General features: G+C 55.2%; 2 protein-coding genes across 7 annotated transcripts in view; one reads left to right on the top strand and one right to left on the bottom strand.

The window, feature by feature from the left end:
- IKBKG (inhibitor of nuclear factor kappa B kinase regulatory subunit gamma) overlaps positions 1–9,274 on the bottom strand; it is a 21,161-nt gene extending 11,887 nt beyond the window's left edge. For all 3 annotated transcript variants that reach the window (XM_019018912.4, XM_004065142.5, XM_055375926.2), the window contains exons 1-3: positions 9,081–9,274; positions 4,743–4,944; positions 424–635 (exon numbers count right to left, since the gene is read on the bottom strand). In XM_019018912.4, coding sequence (XP_018874457.1) covers positions 424–635; positions 4,743–4,929 — 399 coding nt within the window. In that variant the 5' untranslated portion in view covers positions 4,930–4,944; positions 9,081–9,274. The remainder of the gene's footprint in view (positions 1–423; positions 636–4,742; positions 4,945–9,080) is intronic.
- G6PD (glucose-6-phosphate dehydrogenase) lies at positions 9,261–25,672 on the top strand. 4 transcript variants are annotated; one of them, XM_055375923.2, is made up of 13 exons: positions 9,261–9,372; positions 10,677–10,804; positions 20,883–20,920; positions 21,016–21,124; positions 21,676–21,893; positions 22,565–22,723; positions 22,901–23,026; positions 23,394–23,487; positions 23,935–24,121; positions 24,261–24,496; positions 24,601–24,677; positions 24,783–24,875; positions 24,973–25,672. In XM_055375923.2, exons 2-13 carry the CDS (start codon positions 10,685–10,687, stop codon positions 25,061–25,063), a joined length of 1,548 nt encoding a protein of 515 aa, XP_055231898.1. In that variant the 5' UTR covers positions 9,261–9,372; positions 10,677–10,684; the 3' UTR covers positions 25,064–25,672. The 4 variants fall into 4 exon arrangements, with proteins under 4 accessions (XP_055231898.1, XP_055231897.1, XP_004065188.2 ...); XM_055375922.2 differs by having other exon boundaries at positions 9,275–9,372; positions 22,562–22,723; XM_004065140.5 differs by lacking the exon at positions 9,261–9,372 and adding an exon at positions 9,933–10,051.

The raw sequence follows: 25,672 nt of genomic DNA, 5'->3' as shown, positions 1-25,672 counted from the left end.
CTACAGCCGAGTGACCAAAGTTGGCCACGCAGGCGCTCTGTGCCTACGCGGCCCACCCCCCGTGAAAACCCCGGCCGCCACGGCTGGGGTGAGCTTCCCGGTTGTGACTCCGTGCTCGCTGTCCCACACTGTCGCCGAAAGAAACAGGTGCCGTCTGCACAACTCCCCTGGGCGAGGAGCCGCTGAAGCTCACGCCTGGTCTCTCCTGGAGCCCGCCCTGTGCGCCCTGAGCCTTCGCTCACCGTAACCTGTGTCCTTTCCTTGTAATGAACCGGAACTGGGAGTGTGACGGCTTTTCTGAGTTCCGAGCCCTCCCGGCACAGCACTGAGCCCCAAGGCGCTTTGGGGGACCCCGACCGCGGGTTCCCTTGTGGAGCACTGGCGTCACCGCGGGTTTTCAGAACCTGGCCCTGCCCCGACTACCTGCTGGCATCTCTTCAGGTGCTCCACCTCCCGCAGAGCCTGCTCCTTCTGCCTCTTCAGGTCGAGCTTCTCCAGGCTGAGTCTCTCCACCAGTTTCCTGGCCTCCTGGAATCTGCACATGAGGAACTCCTTCTCCTCCCTCTGGCTGGCTTGGAAATGCAGAAGCTCCTCGCAGCGCTCCCGCAGCATCTGGTTGCTCTGCCGGATGGCATCTGGTGGCAGAGGGGACAGTGGAGGGCAGCTGGGCAGCCCGGCCTGCCGGGCCCTGCCTGGGCCCACATGGGCCTGAGGCTCAGGAAGTCAGAGGCCAGAAGTGGGGCCACCCATCCTGGTGCCCCCCCCGCCATAATACCACGCAGCTTCTCTCAGGGGTGGATGGCGTCTCAACGCTCCCTTTTGTTTCTTTAAACACTTCCAAAATCCTTTACACTAATGCCCCTCACTTTCTGCAAGAAAATAATACCAAACACATCAGCTTCACTTAAAAGTACGTGTTGGCCAGGCACAGTGGCTCATGCCTGTAATCCCAGCACTTTGGGAGGCCGAGGTGGGTGGATCACCTGAGGTCAGGAGCTCCAGACCAGCTTGGCCAACATGGTGAAACCCCGTGTCTAATAAAAATACAAAAATTAGCCCGGTGTGGTGGCACACGCCTGTAATCCCAGCACTTTGGGAGGCCGAGGTGGGTGGATCACCTGAGGTCAGGAGCTCCAGACCAGCTTGGCCAACATGGTGAAACCCCGTCTCTAATAAAAATACAAAAATTAGCCCGGTGTGGTGACACACGCCTGTAATCCCAGCTACTTGGGAAGCTAAGGCAGGAGAAGCACTTGAATCTGGGAGGTGGAGGTTGCAGTGAGCCGAGATCACGCCATTGCACTCCAGCCTGGGTGACAGAGCAAAACTCTGCCTCAAAAAAAAGAAAAAAAGTATGTGTTAAATGCCACTTTTTTGAATTTTTATTTTTGTAGAGACAAGGTCTTGCTATGTTGCCCAGGTTGGTCTCAAATCGTTGGCCTCAAGCAATCCTCCCACCTCGGCCTCCCAACGTGCTGGGATTATAGGCATGGGCCACTGTGCCTGGCCTTATGCCACTTTGTTTGTAAGTGACTCAAATTCATTTGTATTCTGGTCACTCCGAGGTGTGCCTGCTCTCAGATGCTCGGTATTGGTCCTCCCTGGCCTACATCTCTGCTGTCTTCTAGATCCGGGGTCCTAACACGCCTGCAGACCCCTAGGGTCAGCCTCCCAGGCAAACTTCACTGCAGCATTGCTGGCTGCAGCCTGAGAGGCCCAAAAGGCTTGGACCAGGCAAGTTAGTGGCATCTCTGAGCCTCAAAGTCCTCATCTGCATAGTGAACAGAGACAACAACATTCATCTTACAAGACGAGGAGGGTTAAACGAGGAAGCAGAAAACAAACGCGAAAAACCACTGGTCCTCCCCTCACCAGAGCATGTGTGCCAGTGCCAGGCAGTCAGCAGAGGCCACAGGAAGGAGAGCCCCACACCCGGGAGACACCCCAAGTAGTGAAGGAGCCATCTGAGGTGACAAAACTGATAAGTGATGTGCCAAGGTTCTAGCAACTCTATAGCAACTACAGAGCTGGATAAAATGGGGCAGGCAGTAGCTACCCCGTGATCATAACCCTCATCCAACTAACTATTGCCTGCTGACAAGCGCAACATCCACCCCCCATCAGAATCCCACTTGCTCTGCCCAAAGCTCAGCTCATCTGCAACTTGTCTTTTTTTTTGAGACAGACTCTCGCTCTGTCGCCCAGGCTGGAGTGCAGTGGCGCGATCTCAGCTCACTGCAACCTCCACCTCCTGGGTTCAAGCAATTCTCCCTGCCTCAGCCTCCCAAGTAGCTGGGATTATAGGTGCCCGCCACCACGTCTGGCTAATTTTTGTAGTAGAGATGGGGTTTCACCATGTTGGCCAAGCTGGTCTCAAACTCCTGACCTCAGGTGATCCCCCCGCCTGGGCCTCCCAAAGTGCTCGGATTACAGGCATGAGCCACTGCACCTGGCTGGCAACTTGTCTTTTAAAAAATGTTCTGAACTGAGGTAAAATTCTCATGACATCAAATTCACTATTTTAACTAATTCAGCAGTTTTCGGTGTATCCATCAGGTTGTGCAACCATCCGCACTATCTAATTCCAGAACAGTTCCGGGACCCCATAAGCAGTCGCTCCCCCAGCCCCCTCCTCATCTGCATCTGCCCCTGCAGATTGGCCTCTTCTGGATATGTCTCACACTAGTGGAGTCACACACGAGAGACATGCAACTTCTTCGTGAATCTCTCCCTCAACATTCTAAGTACAGCCTCCTCCATGGACATAAGCATGTACATCTTGGGGGACAGACATCTTCTGGGCCCTTAGGGGCTTGGCCCAGGGCCTGACACATGGAGCTACCAAGTTTCACTTGCCACCCACAAAGTTCAGGTCAGGCGGAGCAGGGGGAGTCAATACAGCCTTGAGGCCTCCTTGTGTCCCTGGAGCCCGAGGGAAGCTGCTGCACTGAACACACAGCCTGGAAGGGAAGCAAGGGCGCCCTACGCTGTGCCAGGGTCCCTGCACAGCTGGCCTGCAACACTCACCCTCAAGTCCCCCTCAATAGAGCACTCTCCTGGGGATGAGCAGAAGCCCCCAGTCTAGCTGTCACCTCTCTGTGTACCAGTGCTCTGAAGATCCCAATACAGTGGGTCTCACCAGGGACAACTGTATCCCCCAGGGGTCATTTGGCAATAAATATCTGGGGATATTGTTAGTTGTCACAACAGGACGGGTGCTACTGGCATCTAGCAGGTACAAGCCAGGGACTCTGCTCCACACCCTACAACGTACAAGAGAATTCTCCAGCCCCAGGTGCCGATGGCACTGAGGTGGGGGATCCTGTCCTGGAACAGGCAGGTCATGTTGGGTCTCCATGCTCCAGCAGGGCCTCTCCAATTCAGCCTCACCATCGAGGAGACCAAGCAGCCCCTTGACAGCAATCTGACTGCACTGACCCCTTCCTCCATGGAAGGAAAGGTGATTTGCCTTGACAGTAAGAGGAGACACATCGCAGGCATGGGTCTTGTCCCTGCCCACGGGGTGTCAGCCAGAGCCACTCTCTGAAGCCTACAGACTATGTGACTTGTCAGCACAGAGCCCCACATAACATCTCGGACCACAGTCCAGCAAAGAAGGCGGGGGAGTGGGCCCATGACAGCGGTCTCTAGTAGTCACGGCACATGCCACCTCGCCCAGGAGCTGCCAGCCAGCCAGGACACGGAGAGCCAATTGAAGGTGCCAGCTCAGGGATGACTCCTACAAGGAAGGGGTGTTGTCCTCCACGATGGGGTGGACACTTAGGCCTGAGTCCCCAGCAGGAACCAAAGGATGAAACAAAAAGGGCTACAGGCCCCACCACACCCAGTGAGCCATGTGGGGAGTCTATGCCGCCCCTCCCTGCGGCTCTGGGACCCGCGGCTTAGAAGGCCCCCGCAGCAGAAAGGCAAGAGTATACGGCGGGTGCCACCTGGCCCTGCCAGGCTAACCCAGGACAATGCAGAGCAGTGGCAGGGAGAGGGGGTGAGGGGGAAGAATGGCAGGGGCTGGGGGTGCCATCACGCCCAGGGCGCGGGCAGGAGCGTGCAGCTGAGCCCTGAACTCACAACGACCTGGAGCTGAGCAGCAAGAGGGTGAGGGGCGCCCGGATGGCAGTCTAGGAAAGAACTCCCCAGTCCCAGCCACTGGGTGTGGGAAGTCAGCCTTCACCTCCGCTGAGGTGTGCGCCGGGATTGCCCCAGAGGAATGTTGCCTGTGGGGGCCACGCACCTTCCTTCCCAAGACAGACCACGCCCCTCTACCAGGGCATGCCCCGCCCATTTCCAGGACAGGCCCCACCCCCTCTCTGGGCAGACCACGCCTCTTCCCAGGGCCGACTCTGCCCTGTCCCAGGATGGACAGCACTTCATAAGTGCTCAGTGCAGGGACACAGAGGCCTGGACATGTTGGTCCAACCTGGAAGGTTCATTCCAGCTCCAGAGCTCCCTGTAAGGTCCAGCAAGGCTGTCCTGGAGCCTACCCGGCAGCGTGCTTCTCCCTCTGCCCTCCCCGGCTTCTTCCCCTGTCCCTCCTTTCCCTTCCCAGTACTGGTCCTGAGAGCACACTAAACTTCCTCCCCGCTAATCTGCATCTCAGAGTCTACTTCCTGAAACCAAGAGGGAGGGCAGCACATCCCCACCCCAGGCCCAGGAAACGCAGAGGTGCAGGTGGGGAGAAGATGCCTTCCCCTCAGCAGGGCTGGATTCCCTGACTCTTTCCTCACCTCGGAGCTCTTGATTCTCCTCCAGGCAGCGCTGGAGGGTCTCAGGAGCGCCCTGTTCTGAAGGCAGGTGCAGCATGGCTGGCTTCCCCAGAGGAGACTCTTCGCCCAGTACGTCCTGATCTGCTGCCGGGCCACCACTGGGCTGCACCATCTCACACAGTTGGCTCTTCCAGAGGTGCCTATTCATCCAACAGGGCAAGGGCTGAAAGAGAAAGGCAGCAGGGGAGTCACAGGAGACCCACATCCTTACCCAGCAGAAAAAGCCTATGAGTTCTGGGGCTACATTTTAAACAGAATGCTGATAATTCACCTAGTGTATCAGGATGCTAAAGTGGGTTTTCAGTCTAAGGGGTAGCAGATACTCCCATTCCAAAGGGAGGTGCTGGACCACCCATGTGGGACTTGAAAAGGCCTAGCTCCAGGCTGGAAATAGAAGAATTTCACCAGAGGTGGGAGAGTCAGGACAGGACTGTTTGTGGAGGGAGATGTCAGTATGCTGGGAATCCTGATCCCCTACACACCTCCAAGCAGGAGAAGTGGAGGGTACCGGCCCCTCATCGAGTGTAGTGGGCTGAATGGTAGCCCGCCGAAAAGATATGCCCATGTTCTAACCCCTGAAACATATGTGATTTGGGAAAAGGGTCTTTGCAGATGTAGGATCTCAAGATGAGATCATTCTGGGTGACGTGGGTGGGCCCTAAATCCAACAACGTGTCTTTATGAGAGACAGAAGAGAGAAGCCAGAGGGAGATGCAAGTGGAGGAGGCCATGTCGGGACTGCCTCGGAGACTGGAGTGAGGCAGCCACAAGCCCAGGAATAAATGGGGCAGAAGCTTGGGAGAGGCAAGGGAGGATCGCCCTCTTAGAGCCTTTGAGGGTATGGGCTTGCTAACCCTTTGGTTTTGGACTTCTAGTCTCCAGAACTGTGAGATTAAAATGTCTGGCCGGGCACAGTGGCTCACACCTGTAATCCCAGCACTTTGGGAGGCCGAGGCGGGCCAATCATGAGGTCAGGAGATCGAGACCAGCCTGGCTAACACAGTGAAAGCCTGTCTCTACTAAAACTACAAAAAATTAGCCAGGCATGGTAGCGGGCGCCTGTAGCCCCAGCTACCCAGGAGGCTGAGGCAGGAGAATGGCGTGAACCCGGGAGGCAGAGAATGGCGTGAACCCGGGAGGCAGGAGAATGGCATGAACCCGGGATCGCGCCACTGCACTCCAGCCTGGGCAACAGAGCGAGACTCCATCTCAAAAAAAAAAAATACAAAAAATTAGCAGAGTGTGGTGACACGCGCCTGTAGTCCCAGCTACTCGGGAGGCCGAAGCAGGAGAATCGCTTGAACCCAGGAGGCGGACGTTGCAGTGAGCTGAGATTGCGCCACTGCACTCCACCCTTGGCTTTCAGAACAGCCCCTTCTCCTGGTTTCCTCCCTATCTTGCTGGCTACTCCTGCCCAGGCACTCTCACTGGGTTCCCATCCTTCGTGTTGGGGTGCCCCAGGGCTCTGTCCTAGGACATCTTCTTCTCTGTAACTTCATTCACTCCCACAGGAATTCTGTCCAGTCTCATGCCTTGAACTCCAATCTTGATGCTTAATTAGACCTCTTTTCTAAACTCCACATTCATTTATCAAACTCAACATTTCTACTTGGTTATCTAGTAGCCTTCTCAAAACGAACCTCTCTAAGACCTCCGACAGTCCCCAAAACCCAGATCTACCCAAGGCCTTCTTTGTTATCAGCTGATGGCGAATCCATCCTCCAGCTGTCAAAAGTCTTTTTTGATTCTCTCTCTCTCTCTCTCTCTCACACACACACACACACATACACACACACACACAAGAGCACATCTAATCCATCAAGAAATCCTGTTAAAATGTATCCCCCAACCGATCTGATCACACTGAGCAATTAACATTAACTATTTTAGGTGTCATAATGATATTGTGGTTGTTTTTCAGAGTCCTGTCTTAGAGAGAGGCACACTTAAATGTTTAAAGATGATGTCTGAATTCATCTCCAAATAATGGGAAAACTCCTAGGTATATACCCGAGAGAAATGAAAACACATGTCTCCACATGAATGCTTGTAGCAGCATTACTCATAGTAGCCAGAGAGCGGAAACAACCCAAATGTCCATCAACTACGAATAAACAAAATCTAGTACATCCACATGCTATAACATGAACAAATCTTGCAAATATGCTGAGAAATAAACAAGTCACAAAAGATTAAACATTGTATGAGTCTATTTATGTAAGATGTCTACAACAGGCAAATCCACAGAGACATAAAGTGGATTAAAGGTTGCTGGGGAGAGCCACTTAGGGCTGAGGGGAAGATAAGCTGAGCTAAAGGGTATGGGGTTTCTTTGAGGGGTGACGAAAATGTCCTGTGAATATACATACAACAAACCATTGAATTGTACACTTTAAATGGATGAACTGTGTGACATGCTAATGATATCTCAAGCTGTTATTGAAAATAATAGTGGTGGCCAGGCATGGTGGTTCACACCTGTAATCCCAGCACTTTGGGAGGTCATGGCAGGTGGATCACTTGAGGTCAGGAATTCGAGACCAGCCTGGCCAACATGACAAAACCCTGTATTTACCAAAAATACAAAAAAAAAAAAAAAATAGCTGGGAGTGATGGTGCATGCCTGTAATCCCAGCTATTTGGGAAGCTGAGGCAGGAGAATCGCTCAAACCTGGGAGATGGAGGTTGCGGTGAGCCAAGATCATGCCACTGCACTCCAGCCTGGGTGACAGAGTGAGACTGGGTCTCAAAAAAAAAAGAGGCCAGGCGCGGTGGCTCATGCCTGTAATCCCAGCACTTTGGGAGGCCGAGGCGGGCGGATGACAAGGTCAAGAGATCAAGACCATCCTGGCCAACATGATGAAACCCCATCTCTACTAAAAATACAAAAATTAGCTGGGTGTGGTGGTGCACACCTGTAGTCCCAGCTACGCGGGAGGCTGAGGCAGGAGAATCGCTTGAATCCAGGAGGCAGAAGTTGCAGTGGGTGGAGATCACACCACTGCACTCCAGCCTGGTGACAGAGCGAGATTCTGTCTCAAAAAAAAAAAAAAAAAAAGAAAGAAAAAGAAATAAAATAATAATGGGAGAGGATTGCGAGGGATATAAACAAAATTAGTCAGAAGTTGATACCTTCAATTGTTGAAGTTGGTAGCTGTGAATGTAAGATTTACTATACTGGCCGAGCGCAGTGGCTCACACCTGTAATCCCAGCACTTTGGGAGTCTGAGGCAGGCAGATCACCTGAGGTCAGGAGTTCAAGACCAGACTGGCCAACATATAGTGAAACCCCGTCTCCACTAAAAATACAAAAATTAGCTGGGCGTAGTGGCGCACGCCTGCAGTCCCAGCTACCTGGGAAGCTGAGGCAGGAGAATCGCTTGAACCCAGGAGGAGGAGGTTAGAGTGAGCTGAGATCATGCCACTGCACTCCAGCCTGGGCGACAGAGCGAGACTCCATCTCTCAAAAACAAACAAACTAAAAAGATTTACTATGCTAATTTTTCTACTTTTGTACATTTTTGAAATTTCCAATAATAAAATGCTCAAAGCACTGTCTCTGAGCTGGATTACTGCAATTACCTCTTAACAGGTCGCCCTTCTTTTACCCTTGCCCACTATGGTCTGTTCTCCCCACCACTGCTAGAACGATCAGTGTAAGACGTAATTCCGATCACATTCCTCCTCTACTGAGAACCCTACCATGGCTCCCCGTTGCCTTCTGCGTAAAAGCCAATCTCCCTACAACGGCCTACAAGGCCCTGTACCATCGGGTTCCCCATCCCTTCCTCTCCAACTGTGCTCCCCTCCCTCACTCTGCTCCAGCTATAGTGACCTCCGTGCTATTCCTCTAATGTGCCAGGAGAGCCCATTCATTCTCAGATCACAGGAACAGTATGACGATAGGCAGATGTTGTCTTGCAAAACGAGCAAACAGGCATATGAAATCAGATACCTAGCTGCCAAACTATATGTGAGGCATTTCCGAAGAATTTAACGACCTCGATACAGCGCAGTCAAGTTTGGTAAACAGAATATGTCTCTGAACTAGAGGAGTCCTCACACAAGGAGTAGGGTCAGACCCCGCAGTGGAGGAGGAGGGAGGAGTAGAAACAGTCCAGCTCGCCGCCCAAGTAACCTGGGTCCTGAATCGGCCCGCCTTGGCCAGTGCTCCAGAAGCGCGCAGCAGGAACGGGCTGGGGCCCAAAAAAGAGGGGGGAGCCTGAACGTCCGGGGGAAGTTTCGGAGGCGGCGGAACGCCCACGGATGGAACCCTGTCTTTGGGGAAAAGGACCACACCTGTCAGCAGAGTCCGTCAGACGTGAGAAGGGTGGGAGCGGCGGACTGTGAACGCTGGTAGGGCCCCGGCGCTCCGAGAAAGTCCCAGTTTCGCGGTCGCCCTTCCCTACTCCGCTGTCGAAATCCCCGCTTCCGGCTTCCGGTGTCATAGCTGTGGGATCCGGAAGTAAAAACACAAGCCCCGCCCCGGGAACACGGGAAGCCGGCGAGAAGTGTGAGGCCGCGGTAGGGCCGCATCCCGCTCCGGAGAGAAGTCTGAGTCCGCTAGGCTCTGCAGGCCCGCGGAAGCTCGGTAATGATAAGCACGCCGGCCACTTTGCAGGGCGTCACCGCCTACACGCCCCCTCGTCTCTCGGACGGCGGCGTCTAGCCTCGGGGCGCTCGGCCGCCCCGCCCTCTCCGGAGGAGGAATCAAGAAGAGACTGCCCAATAGGGCCGGCTTGACCCGCGAACAGGCGAGGGTTCCCGGGGGAGTGGCGCGGCAGAAGGCCCCGCCCAGGAGCCGAGGGACAGCCCAGAGGAGGCGTGGCCACGCCGCCGGCGGAAGTGGAGCCCTCCGCGAGCGGGCGAGGCCGCCGGGGCAGGCGGGGAAACCGGACAGTAGGGGCGGGGCCGGGCCGGCGATGGGGATGCGAGAGCACTACGCGGAGCTGCACCCGTCCCCGCCGGAATTGGGGATGCGGAGCAGCGGCAGCGGGTATGGCAGGCAGCCGGCGGGCCGGCCTCCAGCGCAGGTGCCCGAGAGGCAGGGGCTGGCCTGGGATGCGCGCGCACCTGCCCTCGCACCGCCCCGCCCGCACGAGGGGTGGTGGCCGAGGCCCCGCCCCGCACGCCTCGCCTGAGGCGGGTCCGCTCAGCCCAGGCGCCCGCCCCCGCCCCCGCCGATTAAATGGGCCGGCGGGGCTCAGCCCCCGGAAACGGTCGTACACTTCGGGGCTGCGAGCGCGGAGGGCGACGACGACGAAGCGCAGGTAACCGGCCGGGCGGGCGCCGCGCAGACGGAGGAGCGTACTGTCCCGCGCTGCGCCGCGCGGCGGTAAAATACACGCTGTTTGTTGTGCTTGAGAACCGAGCAGAATCGAGAGGGTCTTAACCAATCCCTTTATACCCCGCACCTCCTCTCTTGAGCCCCTGAGACCCCGAGAGCGAAGGGGACTTGCCGACCGGGGTCACCCAGCTTGGCAAGGGGAGGGCTGGAGCTGAACTCCAGCATCTGCACCATCTCCCATGCTCCAGGTCATTGTGGAGTTCCCGCTACAGTCGGGAATGAGATGGTCCTGGGCACGCAGTTCCATGCCCCACAAGGATTTTACTCGGTTGTCCAGAATTGATGCTGTAGTCGGAATCCACCAATGTTTTGAGTAATTTTGTAATGTACACCCTGAATGAAGGCTGCCTAGGAGAGAGTGGCTGGAGCCCAGAGCCAGCAGTTTCTAACCCATCAACCACTCCCCAACGCCCAGCCGTTCACAAGGAGTGATTTGGGTAATCAGGTGTCACCCCGGTGTGAGACCCCAGAGGAACTCTCAAGAAAGGGGCTAACTTCTCAATGCTCTCCTGTTCTTCTGCCTTGTTAACGAGCCTTTCTTCCACCAGACAGCGTCATGGCAGAGCAGGTGGCCCTGAGCCGGACCCAGGTGTGTGGGATCCTGCGGGAAGAGCTGTTCCAGGGCGATGCCTTCCATCAGTCCGATACACACATATTCATTATCATGGGTGCATCGGTGAGTATCTCCCAGGCCCCAGTCTTAAAAGCCAGGAAGTGCCTGCTCCATGCCTCAGCTTTTCCAACTAATTGTTGCAGGGCCACACGGGCTCTGCTAAGTTGAGCTCCTCCTCCCGCTCCTGCTAGTGCGCCAGGATCATCCCGGCTCTACCTGGTGTGCATATGCACTTGCAAGACTTGTTTTTTTTTTTTTTTGGAGACGGAGTTTTGCTCTGGTCGCCCAGGATGGGGTGCAGTGGCGCCATCTTGGCTCACTGCAACCTCGGCCTCCTGGGTTCACGTGATTCTCCTGCCTCAGCCCCCCAAGTAGCTGAGATTACAGGCATGCACCACCACACCCGGCTAATTTTTGTGTTTTTAGTAGAGACAGGGTTTCACCATGTTGGCCAGGCTGGTCTCAAACTCCTGACCTCAAGTGATCCGCCCGCCTCGGCCTCCCAAAGTGCTGGGATGACAGGCGTGAGCCACCACGCCCGGCTGCAGGACATTTCTAAACCCTGTGCCTAGCCGCTGAATGTAGCCCTTAGTCCTGGAGTTGCAGGCTCTTTAGGGACTGTCTAGATGGACTTCTTGGGGAAAACAGGGAATGCTATTCATTCTGTAGTTTTTTCAGACCTGTTCATGCCTTAACAAATGAGTTCCAAAGGCAGGATCTGAGGCCTGATCTCTGCCTCTTCACTAACACTTCAAGTTCCGTCGATAACAAACACTTAGCTTTTCTTTGAACACTGTCTCTTTGCCTCAATTTCGAAAGCCTACCAAGGAGCTCTGCCTCACCCCACCTGGCCCCAATTGTCCAGCTTGTAGAACCGCCATTCTGCACTCATAGGAAAGACAAAAGAATAGTATAGCATGAGGATTTCCATGGGAGGGGAGGGAGGGGTGGTCCTAGGACAGCCATCGCCCGAGACTAGAGCACCCTCCCCTGTGTCCCATGGGGCAGTGAGACTGTGCAGGGGCTGGTGGAACAAGGGCTTCATCTCAAATTACACGTGGTCTCAGTTTTCACTTTTAACCCTGGATGCACTCAAGAATCTCTCTGCTCATTACTGTGTGACCATCTTTGCCATTAACTTACCTTGTAACCTTGAGCAGGAGCTCTATCAAAACTAGTTAGCTCTTCCACATCGTGCGCCCCTCAGTGCTGGCTGAGCTCAGTGGTTCTTTGTTCACATAGAACAACGCGCTGTCACACTTTGTCAAACCTACTCCTTGACACCTTTGTACTTCTGATCAGAACTTAGAAAAGGAAAGCCAAAAAGGAATGAGGAGGCAGCCGAGGGAGAAGGGTTCTGCCAGTGGCAGAGTAAGGAGGGGCCATTGTCCTCTGACTCCCCATAAGCCTGAGACCCAGGAGAGGTACCAGGTGGAGCCCACAGTAGATTGGGCTTGGGCTCAGCCCCAGCCCCAGCCTGGTCCCCTCAGAAGAGCCATACCTGGCTGGGCACGGTGGCTCACGCCTGTAATCCCAGCACTTTGGGAGGCCGAGGCAGGTGGATCGCCTGAGGTCAGGAGTTTGAGACCAGCCTGGCCAACATGGCGAAACCCAGTCTCTACTTAAAATACAAAAATTGGCTGGGCGCGGTGGCTCACATCTGTAATCCCAGCACTTTGGGGGGCCAAGGTGGGCGGATCACAAGGTCAAGAGATCGAGACCATCCTGGCCAACATGGTGAAACCCCGTCTCTACTAAAAATACAAAAATTAGCTGGGCGTGGTGGTGCGTGCCTGTAGTCCCAGCTACTCAGTAGGCTGAGGCAGTAGAATCGCTTGAATCAGGGAGTCAGAGGTTGCAGTGAGCTGAGATCGCGCCACTGCACTCCAGCCTGGCGACAGAGCGAGACTCTGTCTCAAAACAAAACAAAAAGGCCGGGCGCAGTGGCTCACGTCTGTAATCCCAGCACTTTGGGAGGCTGAAGCGGGTGGATCACGAGGTCAGGAGATTGAGACCATCCTGGCTAACATGGTGAAATCCCGTCTCTACTAAATAAACAAAAAATTAGCCAGGCCTGGTATGGGCACCTGTAGTCCAGCTACTCAGGAGGCTGAGGCAGGAGAAAGGCGTGAACTCGGGAGGCGGAGCTTGCAGTGAGCAGAAATTGCAACACTGCATTCCAGCCTGGGTGACAGAGTGAGACTCCATCTCAAAAAAAAAGAAAAATAACAAAAATTAGTTAGGTGTAGTGGCACCCATCTGTAATCCCAGCTACTTGGGAGGCTGAGGCAGGAAAATCGCTTGAACCCAGGAGGTGGAGGTTGCAGTGAGCTGAGATGGCACCATTGCACTCCATCCTGGGCGACAGAGTGAGTGAGACTCCATCTCAAAAAAATAAAAATAAAAAGAGCCATACCTGCATCAGCCACAAACCTTAACAGCCAGGACTCTGACCGTTGAGCCCTTAGTCCAAGAAGCAGACTGGAGGAGAAGGTAACTGAGGTTGCTTTCTCCATCCCCACCCCATGCTGTCACAAGGCACTGCAACAGAGCAACCCAGGCCACAATGATAGCTTATGACTCCTGGCCTTCAGCTCTTATTAGACACCTCATTGAGAGCATCCAAGCTTGCTGTGTGACTTGGAGCAAGTGTTTTCCTTTTCCTGAACCTCAGCATTTCGTGTAGCAAATGACAGCTTTTGAAACGAGGGCCCAGGGTCCTTAGGCTTTTCCAACCTGATTTTGTCATTTCACTGCCTTCGCCTGTGGCCAGCTTGGGGTTGGGCAACTTTGTTTTGTTGAAATCAGTAGGGTTCCCCTTTGCTCTCCTCTGTTCTGAGAGTGACAACCTGAGGCTTTCAAAGCAGAAATAGGAAGTGCCAGCTCCAGCACTGTGGGTAGGGGACAAGGGGTCCTCTCTCTGAAGAGCCTCGTGGTTTGTTTTTTCCTCTTCCTGCTGGAGGGGGAGATGGGAGGTGGCGTGCTCAGGCAGCACCTGGAACAGCTCCGGCTCCCAGGCTCCTTCCGCGCCTGATGCCTCATTCGGTGCGGGAGGTAGGCAGGGTGGCACTTGAGGGCACGTGATCCTAGAATCTGCTGTCCCAGGAAAGCAGCCCGTTCTCCATTCATTGAGCGGACAGCGATTGGGTACTTCTGGGCCACAGCAGCCAGTCCCTGCCCTCCTCATGGGACCTATGTGCTGTTGTGGCCAGGGAACCATGGCAAGTAAGCAGACCAGCAAGAGTTCAGGCTGACGTGTGTTTCAGAAGATACACATGGGCCCTGTGTCCCCAGTCCCCCAAAGCACATAGAGGGCCCACAGAGGGCCTGGAGAGCACAAACACAGAAGGAAGAGCAAATGCCCGGAGCCCCGAGTTGGGAACAAGCTCAGCATGACCTAGAAACTGAAAGCAGGCAAGTGGCTGGCAGACCCACAGCCTGGGCAAGGAGGACACCCTGGGGCAGGCTGGACCCACGTGGCCTTCCTCTGTCCCTTCCTCCTCCCTGGCCAGCTTACCTCACACTTGCCCACACACCCAGCTTCCTTCCTGGGGGCCCTGATGGCACCTCAGAGTTACCAAGTGGGCCACTTCCTGCCTTCTCAGGACTCCCACCCCTACCAGAAAGGGAGCCGAGGTACTTATTGCCCCCTTCCAGAAAGCTCTGGCCTTGTAGACCAGTGTGCGCCTGGAACAGCATCTTTCCCCACCTGATGGGACCTCGATGATGCCGGAGAGCTTCACAGGGAGTGAGGGGAAGAGACTGGGATTGATAGTCTGCGGGGTCCTCACTTCTCTGGGCCTTAGTTTCCCCACCTGGATCACAAGGGCCATGGGCTTGATGGGCGTTCAGGACGCATCCCAATGATGGGCCTGTGTGAGGGGTGACCCAGCGGCCCCCGCCTCCCCTTTCCTCAGAACATTTCTGGGCTGACTTCCCCATTGGTCTGATAAGATTCTTGCTGTGTCATGATGATGTTGGCACTCCCCCAAAGCCCCGGTGACTCATGAGCCCCCGGGTATAGCAGGGAGGCCCTTTTGTTGGTTTTTCAGCTGAACTAACTCAGCAGCCCCCAGGTTTTCTGGCCCCAGTGGCCAGGAACCAGCTGGGCCCCTGCCAAGGCCCAGGGCTCCACCCAGGGAGTCTGGGCAGGTCCTTAACCCCAGTGACCCTTGGGGATGGGATGGCCCACCCCCGCTGGCCCTCCAGCAGGCATCGTGCTCTACCATGAAGCCCTCATGCCAAGACAAGGGCTGCAGCGATTTGGGTTTATAAAACAGACAGGTCATGGCCCAGGTCCCTTTGCCCTGGCCTAGCCAGATGTTGGTGGCTAGAGATCTTCATCATGCCCTGCTTCTACTAAGTCACCTTGTGTCCTTGGGCAGATCCCTCCCCTGCTGTGGTCCTCAGGAAAGAGGAGGGCGTGGGGAAGATGAGAAGCTCCCAACTGCTTTTCACTAAGGACCCCTTGAATTGCCCCCACCCACATGGCACAAGTAGACTCTTGACCAAGCTGTCAGGTTTCCCGATGTCTTCCCATGTTTGTTCCTCCAGAAAGTCCCACTAGAGTGTCGCAGCCAGCTGGGAGGGCAGGGCTACCCCTGAGTCCTGAGGAGAGCAGCTCAGTCCGGCTCAGCTCAGCTTAGCTTAGCTCCGGGTCACCATGGGAGAGAGCGGCCTGCCTTACCCCACCCCTACTGTCCGTCTTACCTCACCTCGCCTCTCAGGTGACTTGGAGCCCAGCAGACGGTCGGTCAGTTGCAGGGCCTGAGCTGAAACAAGGTGAGCCGGTTCAATCTCTAGTTAATCCCAAAGGGAGCAGCAGGAACAAACGGCCTGGAGCGTGGGGTTGCTGTGACTCAGCAGACCAGTCCCCTGCCACCAGTACCTTTCTGGAGTCTGTCCCGATGCCTCCCAGTCTTCCGGAATTTGGTCATGAGCAAACATGACCTGCTTTGAGTGAGGCTTAGAGGTATTTGCAGGCTGTGGTTCTTCCCGTTTATTTCAGGGTCCAGTTAGTTCCCAGTAAGCTGACCCTTTCTGTGTGGGGCCAGCTGTGAGTTGATGTGACATGGGCAACGTTCCCCTCCCCAGCCCCACTGATGGCAGGTGCTGTGAGGAGCTGAGTAGAGGAGCTCCTACCCCAGGGCGAGGGGTTATCTGCTGGACTTTGAAGGGTGCAGCAGTGAGAGGTCCGTGTGGCTGTAGTCCTGGCACTGAGCTCACCTGAGGAGCGTCAGAAGTGGAGCAGGGCCCCTGAAGAGCGCAAGCACACAAGGCACCCACACCATAGCAGTTGCCCTCCTGGAAGCCCTCTGGTGGCTTCCTAACTGCCTGGCTCTGGGTGAGGGCATTTGACCTGGTGGCATGGCCCCCATTCTGTAATGGTTTGTAGAAATGGACCCATCCATGGTTGCAGTGCCTGATTGCTTCGAAGAGCATGTGTTTTTTTTGTTTTTTTTTTTTCGTGACATGGAGTCTTGCTGTCACCCAGGCTGGAGTTTGGTGGCGCAATCTTGGCTCACTGCAACCTCCGTCTCCCAGATTCAAGTGATTCTCCTGCCTTAGCCTCCTGAGTAGCTGGGATTCCAGGTGCCTGCCACCACATCCAGCTAATTTTTGTTTTTTCTTTTTTTTGAGGTGGAGTCTTGCTCTTTCACCAGGCTGGAGTACAGTGGCGCAATCTTGGCTCACTGCTACCTCCGTCTCCCAGATTCAAGTGATTCTCCTGCCTTAGCCTCCTGAGTAGCTGGGATTCCAGGTGCCTGCCACCACATCCAGCTAATTTTTGTTTTTTCTTTTTTTTGAGATGGAGTCTTGCTCTTTCACCAGGCTGGAGTACAGTGGTGCAATCTTGGCTCACTGCAATCTCCACCTGCGAGGTTCAAGCAATTCCCCTGCCTCAGCCTCCCAAGTAGCTGGGACTACAGGCGCGCACCACCACATCCAGCTAATTTTTTGTATTTTAGTAGAAACGGGGTCTCACCATGTTGGCCAGGATGGTCTCAATCTCCTGACCTCGTGATCCACCCGCCTCAACCTCCCAAAGTGCTGGGATTACAGGCATGAGCCACCGCGCCTGGCCTGTATTTTTAGTAGAGACGGAGTTTCACCATGTTTGCCAGGCTGGTCTCGAACTCCTGACCTCAGGTGATCCACCCTCCTCAGCCTCCCAAAGTGCTGGGGTTACAGGCGTGAGCCACCACGCCCAGACTATTAGTTTTTACCATGTTTTATTGAAATATATGTCATGGGCCGGCCACGGTGGCTCACGCCTGTAATCCTGACACTTTGGGAGGCCACGGCAGGTGGATCACAAGGTCAGGAGTTTGAGGCCAGCCTGGCCAACATGGTGAAACCCCATCTCTAGTAAAAATACAAAAATTAGCAGGGCGTGGTGGCAGGTGCCTGGAGTCCCAGCTACTCAGGAGGCTGAGGCAGGAGAATGGCTTGAACCCAGGAGGTGGAGATTTCAGTGAGCCAAGATCACGCCACTGCACTCCAGCCTGGCCGACAGAGTGAGACTCCGTCTCAAAAAAAAAAAAAAAAAGGAAATACATGTCATGAAGAACACAGATGGTGCAGGTCTAGCTTGTTGATGACTTTTCACAAACTCAGCACAGCCACAGAAACTGCTCCTAGATCAAGAAACAGAATATGCTCTGTACCCAGGAAGCCCCCTCACCTGGGGCTCTCACAGTCACTGGCCCTCAAAGGGTTATTTCTGACCCACTCCCCACCCTCCGCTCCATTGTTGGTTTTCTCGCCGTCTTTTGTTGGTGCGCAAATCTTAACTGTACAATTGGCTGTACACCCTCATCACAATAAAGGCCATCGTCATCTCCCCAGAAAGTTCCTGGGTACCCATTCCCAGCCAATCTGCCCCTGCTCCAGGCAACCGCTGATCTGATTTCTGTCACAATGGGTTGCATCTCTGATGCTGAGATTTCCCAGTGTTGCTGAGTAGTATCCGTTGTATGAATGCACAGTTTGCCGGGTCACATGTTAATTCAAGTGTTTGACTTGTTTCCAGTTTGGGGCCGCTATGAACTAAGGCTGCTGTGACCATTCGTGTGCAGGTCTTTGTGTGGACTTGCACTTTCATTTCTCTTGTGGTGGAACGGCCGGATCACATGATAGGTGTGTGTTTCACTTGATCAGAGGCTTGCAGACTGTCGGGAGCACCCGCACCACCTCACAGCTCAACCTTAGCCGTTTTCATTTTCTTGCCTTACTGCACTTTTCTTGTTCCTGATTGCTTAAAGGGATGATTAATATTTCAACATTTCCTATAAGTGTGATATTTGTAGTATTTGTAAGGATGATGGTTTGGGGGTTTTTTTGTTCTTTGTTTTTTGGTGGTGGTTTTTTTTTTTGAGACGAAGTCTAGCTCTGTTTCTCAGGCTACAGTGGTGTGATCTCGGCTCACTCCAGTCTCTGCCTCCTGGTTCAAGCGATTCTCCTGCCTCAGTCTCCTGAATAGCTGGGATTACAGGCATACACCACCATGCTCAGCTAAGTTTTGTATTTTTAGTAGAAATGGGGTTTCACCATGTTGGTCAGGCTGGTCTCAAACTCCTGACCTCAAGCGATCCACTGCCTCAGCCTCCCAAAGTGCTGGGATTACAGGCTTGAGCCACCACGCCCAGCCAGAATGGTGTTTTATAGATGCCCTTTATCAAGTTAGTGAAGTTCCCTTGCATTCCCCCTCTGCTAAGAGTTTTAGCGTGAATAGGTGATTTCTGAAACACTTGATCTACATCTGTTGGGTTGAGCAAGATTGCTAGATTTAAAAAATCAAAACACAGCAGTAGGCAGAGAGTTCTTAGAGTTTTTTTTTTAATCTCTTAATATGGTGAATTTCAATGATTGATTTTTTTCTATGTTAATATCAAACCAACTTTTTATTTACAGATGTATTTATTCTGTAAATAAAAAACCTACTGTTTTTAACATTGCAGGATTTGGTTTGCTGATGTTTTCTTCCTTTTTTTAAAGAGACAGGGTCAGTGGGTCGCCGTGGCTCACGCCTGTAATCCCAACACTTTGGGAGGCTGAGGCGGGCAGATCACTTGAGCCCAGGAGTTCAAGAGCAGCCTGGACAACATGGGGAAACCCTGTCTCTACAAAAAATACAAAAAATTAGCTGGGTGTGTTGGCCTGTACCTGTAGTCCCAGCTACTCCAGAGGCTGAGGTGGGAGGATTGCTTGAGCCCAGAGGCAGAGGTTGCAGTGAACTGAGATCATGCCACTGCACTCCAGCCTAGGTGACAGAGTGAGACCATGTCTTTTAAAAAAAAAAAAAAAAAACCTCCTGATTTCAAGCAATCCTCCTCCCACCTTGGTCTCCCAAAGTGCTGGGGTGTGTGAGCTGTGCCCGGCCTGCTGATATTTCGTGTGGGATTTCTGCATCTGCATGTGTGTGTGAATGAGGCGTATGGGTTTTCCCATGTGCCTTTCTCATCAGGTTTCCGTACCAACGCTCTGTAGGCCCCATAAGGTGGCTTGGGAAGTGTTCCCCTTTCTTCCTTCTGCAGGAAAAGTTTGCTTCAGGCTGGAATTCTCTTGTGCTTGCATTTTGGTAGAACCCACTGGCAACAATCTCTATGCCAGGGGGTTGTTTCTGTAGGAAGATTTGTGGCCACTGTCCCCTCTCAGGTCCATTGCTCTATTTTTTGTTTGTTTGAGACAGAGTTTCGCTTTTGTAGCCCAGGCTGGAGTGCAATGGCTTGATCTTGGCTCACTGCAACCTCCGCCTCCCAGGTTCAAGCAATTCTCCTGCCTCAGCCTCCTGAGTAGCTGGGATTACAGGCATGGACCACCATGCCCAGCCAATTTTGTATTTTTAGTAGAAACGGTTTCTCCATGTTGGTCAGGCTGGTCTTGAACTCCCGAACTCAGGTAATCCATCCGCCTCGGCCTTCCAAAGTGCTGGGATTATAGGCTTGAGCCACCGCGTCCAGCTGTTTAGTTGTTTTTTTGTTTTTTGTTTTTTGAGACGGAGTTTCACTTTTGTCGCCCAGGCTGGGGTGCAATGGTGCGATCTTGGCTCACTGCAACCTCCATCTCCCGGGTTCAAGTGATTCTCCTACCTCAGCCTTCCGAGTAGCTGGGACTACAGACAGCCGCCACCACGCCTGGCTAATTTTTTGTATTTTTGGTAGAGGCGGGGTTTCACCGTGTCAGCCAGGATGGTCTCGATCTCCTGACCTCTTGATCCGCCTGCCTCGGCCTCCCAAAGTGCTGGGATTACAGGAGTAAGCCACTGTGCCCGGCCTATGCCCTTTTAAAAAAGCAACCATGCCAGGGGGTTGTCTGTTTCTATTCGTCTTTTTCAAACACCAACTTCTGGCTTTGTTCATCTTTTCTTTGGGTTAGCTTTTAATTTTATTAATTTTACTTGTCATTATTTCCTATTTTCTTCCTGGTAATTTGGCTTGCAGTTCTATCTTTTTCTCACTTTTTTTTTTTTTTTTTTTTTTTTTTTTGGAGATGAAGTCTCACTCTTGTCACCCAGGCTGGAGTGCAGTGGCATGATCTTGGCTCACTACAACCTCTGCCTCCCGCATTCAAGTGATTCTCCTGCCTCAGCCTCCTGAGTAACTGGGATTACAGGTGCCTGCCACCACACCTGGCTAATTTTTGTATTTTTAATAGAGATGGGGTTTTGCCACATTGGCTGCTCTTGAACTCCTGACTTCAGGTGATCTGCCTGCCTCAGCCTCCCAAAGTGCTGGGATTATAGGTGTGAGCCACCGCATCTGGCCCTTTTTCTCACTTCTTAAGTGGAATGCTTAGCTCCTTATTTTTGAACCACTCTTTTTTGCTAATGTAAGCACTTGAGGTCACATCTCACAAATGTGGCTACATGGTACTTCTGTCGTCCCTTGGTTCTACTGAATTGAATTTTCAGGTTTTCTCCTGGAACGCAGGAGATGCGTTTATGTCTTCTGGGTCAGGGATGGAGGGCTGGCACAGGCTTGAATCTCGGGGCTCTTCTGTCTGTATATCAGGCAAGACAGACATGCTTGTGGCCCAGTAGTGATCCTGAGTAGTGCCCAGATCACCAAGGGTGGAGGATGATGTATGTAGGTCGTGTCCCCAGCCACTTCTAACCACACACCTGTTCCCTCTGCCACAGGGTGACCTGGCCAAGAAGAAGATCTACCCCACCATCTGGTAAGTGTGTCCCACCACTGCCCCTGTGACCTCCCGCCAGGGACAGGCCTGGTCCTGCCCTGCCCGCACTGGTTACGGCTGTGCCCTGCCCTCAGGTGGCTGTTCCGGGATGGCCTTCTGCCCGAAAACACCTTCATCGTGGGCTATGCCCGTTCCCGCCTCACAGTGGCTGACATCCGCAAACAGAGTGAGCCCTTCTTCAAGGTGGGTGGTGTCAGGGCCTCGCCCAGCCTGGTTCTGCCCTCTCTACCAGCCCCCAGCGTGGCCAGCTTCGGGGACCTCCCCCCATCCCATCCCGGGATGCTCTCCTCCCCTCCTGCCCCGCCCCGCCTGCTCTCATACTTCCTGGAGACCCCCATTACCAGCCCCCGTGACCAGGACCCACAGGTCCCCTCCTGCTGTGCTCTGCTGCGTTTTTTCCGCCAATCATAGTTGGGTGTCATGATTTTGGAGAGAGAGCTTTCTCCAGTGTATTTCTCCCAGGTCAAAATATCCTGAGATCTGGCCTCTGTCCTAAGGCACAGGGGTCCCAGCCTGGGGCAGTGTCTGTGCTGCCTGCTTTGGCCTCCCTCCCTCTGGATGTGCAGAGCTGCTGAGATGGGGCTGAACCCAGTGTGGGACCGGGACACTGACTTCTGAGGGCACCCTCCCTGGACCTCCAGGGAAGACCCTCCACTCCCCTGGGGCAGAACACACATGGACTCCAAGAGAGGGGCTGACATCTGTCTGTGTGTCTGTCCGTCCGTGTCTCCCAGGCCACCCCAGAGGAGAAGCTCAAGCTGGAGGACTTCTTTGCCCGCAACTCCTATGTGGCTGGCCAGTACGATGATGCAGCCTCCTACCAGCGCCTCAACAGCCACATGAATGCCCTCCACCTGGGGTCACAGGCCAACCGCCTCTTCTACCTGGCCTTGCCCCCCACCGTCTACGAGGCCGTCACCAAGAACATTCACGAGTCCTGCATGAGCCAGATGTAAGGCTTGCCGTTGCCCTCCCTTCCCGCCTGCCAGGCTGGCCCAGGCAGTGCTCCCACCACTCTGTGGGCGTGTCCGGGGCCGGGGATCTGGGCAGCATCCATGGTGCCGGGGCCATCCCCAGCGGGACCACAAGGTGGCAGCATTGCTCCACGAAACACCGCCTTTCCGCTCTGCTTTCCCAAAGGCCCGGCCAGGCCGCAGGGTGGCAGCCTTGCTCTGCGAATGCAGCATGGCCCGCGCTGGGTGGTTTCCCAACCCAGCCAGAGGCTCTTGTCCTCTGGCTGGTTTTGAACGCGGGGGTAGTAAAGCAAAGGTCCTCTTCTCATTTTCAAAACCAATGAGGAAGCCATGGCTTGGATGCCTCCTCCCCCTGCTCCCCTACAGGCCTTCAGGCCACTCCAACCCACTGGGGACCCAGCATGAGGCAGGAGGGGAATGGGCCCCCGGCAGCATGCCAGCAATGCCACCCTGGCACCCAGGGTGGGAAGGCTTCCCAGAAGGTGTTGAGCCAGAGGGTCATCTGGGAATGCAAGGCACGGGAGGTGGCCACGGGGGCGAGGAGGTTCTGGCCTCTACTCCCCTGGGAGGGCGTCTGAATGATGCAGCTCTGATCCTCACTCCCCGAAGAGGGGTTCAAGGGGGTAACGCAGCTCCGGGCTCCCAGCAGAGGCTGGAACCGCATCATCGTGGAGAAGCCCTTCGGGAGGGACCTGCAGAGCTCTGACCGGCTGTCCAACCACATCTCCTCCCTGTTCCGTGAGGACCAGATCTACCGCATCGACCACTACCTGGGCAAGGAGATGGTGCAGAACCTCATGGTGCTGAGGTGGGGCCAAGCCTGGGCCGGGGGACCAGGGTGGGGGTGGTGCTCAGGAGCCTCACCTGGCCCACTGCCTCCCCGAGGACGAATTCCTCCAGAACTCAGACAAGGGTGACCCCTCACATGTGGCCCCTGCACCACAGAGGCCCAAGGGCAGTTCCTCCACCTTGCCCCTCCCCGCAGATTTGCCAACAGGATCTTCGGCCCCATCTGGAACCGGGACAACATCGCCTGCGTTATCCTCACCTTCAAGGAGCCCTTTGGCACTGAGGGTCGCGGGGGCTATTTTGATGAATTTGGGATCATCCGGTGAGAGCTCTTCCTCTCTCCTGGGAGGCTGGCACAGGGTGGCAGAGCCAGTCACCCTGCAGGGCTGCCCTTCCCTATCTTGGGGGAGCTCCTCCTCACCCTGCAGTTCAAAACCTAAGTGTCTGAGCTGTCAGACCGGGCTGGAAAGGGCTGGACCCCTACACAGCCAAGCACCCCACGGTTTTATGATTCAGTGATAGCATCACCATGTCCTTCCTTGATTTAAGGGGACCTGGAAGACAAGAGGGGGATCAGGAAGTGAGTCTTGCAGCTTGTCACTAGGAAGCCTTGTTTGGGGCCCCCATGCCCTTGAACCAGGTGAACAGGGCGGGGAGCTAAGGCGAGCTCTGGCCTCTTCTGTCCCCAGGGACGTGATGCAGAACCACCTACTGCAGATGCTGTGTCTGGTGGCCATGGAGAAGCCCGCCTCCACCAACTCAGATGACGTCCGTGATGAGAAGGTGGGGGGTGCACCCCAGTCCCCAGGAGCATGCCCTGTCGCAGGCCCATCTGTGACGAGGCACTGAGCTGGGGTGTGCATGCAGAGCAGGTGTCCTCAACCCCGGAGAAGTCACCACCTCTGAGCACAGCGTGGCCTCCCGGAGGTGACCTGGACTGGCAGTCATGAAGCCCAAGTTGTCATGTCCCAGGCCTGACAGTCACTATGTGACCAGGGAAGGCCATTGCCTCTCTGGGCCTCAGCCTGTTCATCAGAATAGACTCGAGATGGACCAGGGTGGTCCTGGAGGGTCCTCAGGGAGGGGCCCTGAGCTGGGCCTCTGGCAGGGTGAGCAGAGCCAAGCAGGGGCCTCCTTCTGCCCTGAGGGCTGCACATCTGTGGCCACAGTCATCCCTGCACCCCAACTCAACACCCAAGGAGCCCATTCTCTCCCCTGGCTTTCTCTCAGGTCAAGGTGTTGAAATGTATCTCAGAGGTGCAGGCCAACAATGTGGTCCTGGGCCAGTACGTGGGGAACCCCGATGGAGAGGGCGAGGCCACCAAAGGGTACCTGGACGACCCCACGGTGCCCCGCGGGTCCACCACCGCCACTTTTGCAGCTGTCGTCCTCTATGTGGAGAATGAGAGGTGGGATGGTAGGTGATGCCTTCGAGGCCCAGCAAGGCAGAACTGGGCATGCCCTGTGTGCGGGCACTGGAGCTCCCACTGAGACACTCACGCACTGGTCCACACCCTGAGAGAGCTGGTGCTGAGGCTGCCCTTTCCGCCACATAGGGGTGCCCTTCATCCTGCGCTGCGGCAAGGCCCTGAACGAGCGCAAGGCCGAGGTGAGGCTGCAGTTCCATGATGTGGCCGGCGACATCTTCCACCAGCAGTGCAAGCGCAACGAGCTGGTGATCCGTGTGCAGCCCAACGAGGCCGTGTACACCAAGATGATGACCAAGAAGCCGGGCATGTTCTTCAACCCCGAGGAGTCGGAGCTGGACCTGACCTACGGCAACAGATACAAGGTGCCCTACAGAGAAGGAGCAGTGTGGAGGGTGGGCGGCCTGGGCCCGGGGGACTCCGCATGGTGGCAGGCAGTGGCATCAGCAAGACACTCCCTCCCTCACAGAACGTGAAGCTCCCTGATGCCTACGAGCGCCTCATCCTGGACGTCTTCTGCGGGAGCCAGATGCACTTCGTGCGCAGGTGAGGCCCAGCTGCCGGCCCCTGCATACCTGTGGGCTATGGGGTGGCTTTTGCCCACCCTCCCTGTGTGCCACCAGCCTCCCAAGCCATACCGTGTCCCCTCAGCGACGAGCTCCGTGAGGCCTGGCGTATTTTCACCCCACTGCTGCACCAGATTGAGCTGGAGAAGCCCAAGCCCATCCCCTATATTTATGGCAGGTGAGGAAAGGGTGGGGGCTGGGGGCAGAACCCAGCGGGCAGGGGCGGGGTGAGGGTGGAGCTACCTCATGCCTCTCCTCCACCCATCACTCTCCAGCCGAGGCCCCACGGAGGCAGACGAGCTGATGAAGAGAGTGGGTTTCCAGTATGAGGGCACCTACAAGTGGGTGAACCCCCACAAGCTCTGAGCCCTGGGCACCCACCTCCACCCCCGCCATGGCCAGCCTCCTTCCCGCCGCCCGACCCCGAGTCGGGAGGACTCCGGGACCATTGACCTCAGCTGCACATTCCTGGCCCCGGGCTCGGGCCACCCTGGCCCGCCCCTCGCTGCTGCTACTACCCGAGCCCAGCTACATTCCTCAGCTGCCAAGCACTCGAGACCATCCTGGCCCCTCCAGACCCTGCCTGAGCCCAGGAGCTGAGTCACCTCCTCCACTCACTCCAGCCCAACAGAAGGAAGGAGGAGGGCGCCCATTCGTCTGTCCCAGAGCTTATTGGCCACTGGGTCTCACTCCTGAGTGGGGCCAGGGTGGGAGGGAGGGACGAGGGGGAGGAAAGGGGTGAGCACCCATGTGAGAGAATCTGCCTGTGGCCTTGCCCGCCAGCCTCAGTGCCACTTGACATTCCTCGTCACCAGCAACATCTCCAGCCCCCTGGATGTCCCCTGTCCCACCAACTCTGCACTCCATGGCCACCCCGTGCCACCCGTAGGCAGCCTCTCTGCTATAAGAAAAGCAGAAGCAGCAGCTGGGACCCCTCCCAACCTCAATCCCCTGCCATTAAATCCGCAAACAGCC

The sequence above is a fragment of the Gorilla gorilla genome, chromosome X (genome assembly GCF_029281585.2).
Source record: "Gorilla gorilla gorilla isolate KB3781 chromosome X, NHGRI_mGorGor1-v2.1_pri, whole genome shotgun sequence".
In the NCBI taxonomy this organism is placed as follows: domain Eukaryota; kingdom Metazoa; phylum Chordata; class Mammalia; order Primates; family Hominidae; genus Gorilla; species Gorilla gorilla.
This window is presented reverse-complemented; position numbering and strand designations above follow the sequence as displayed.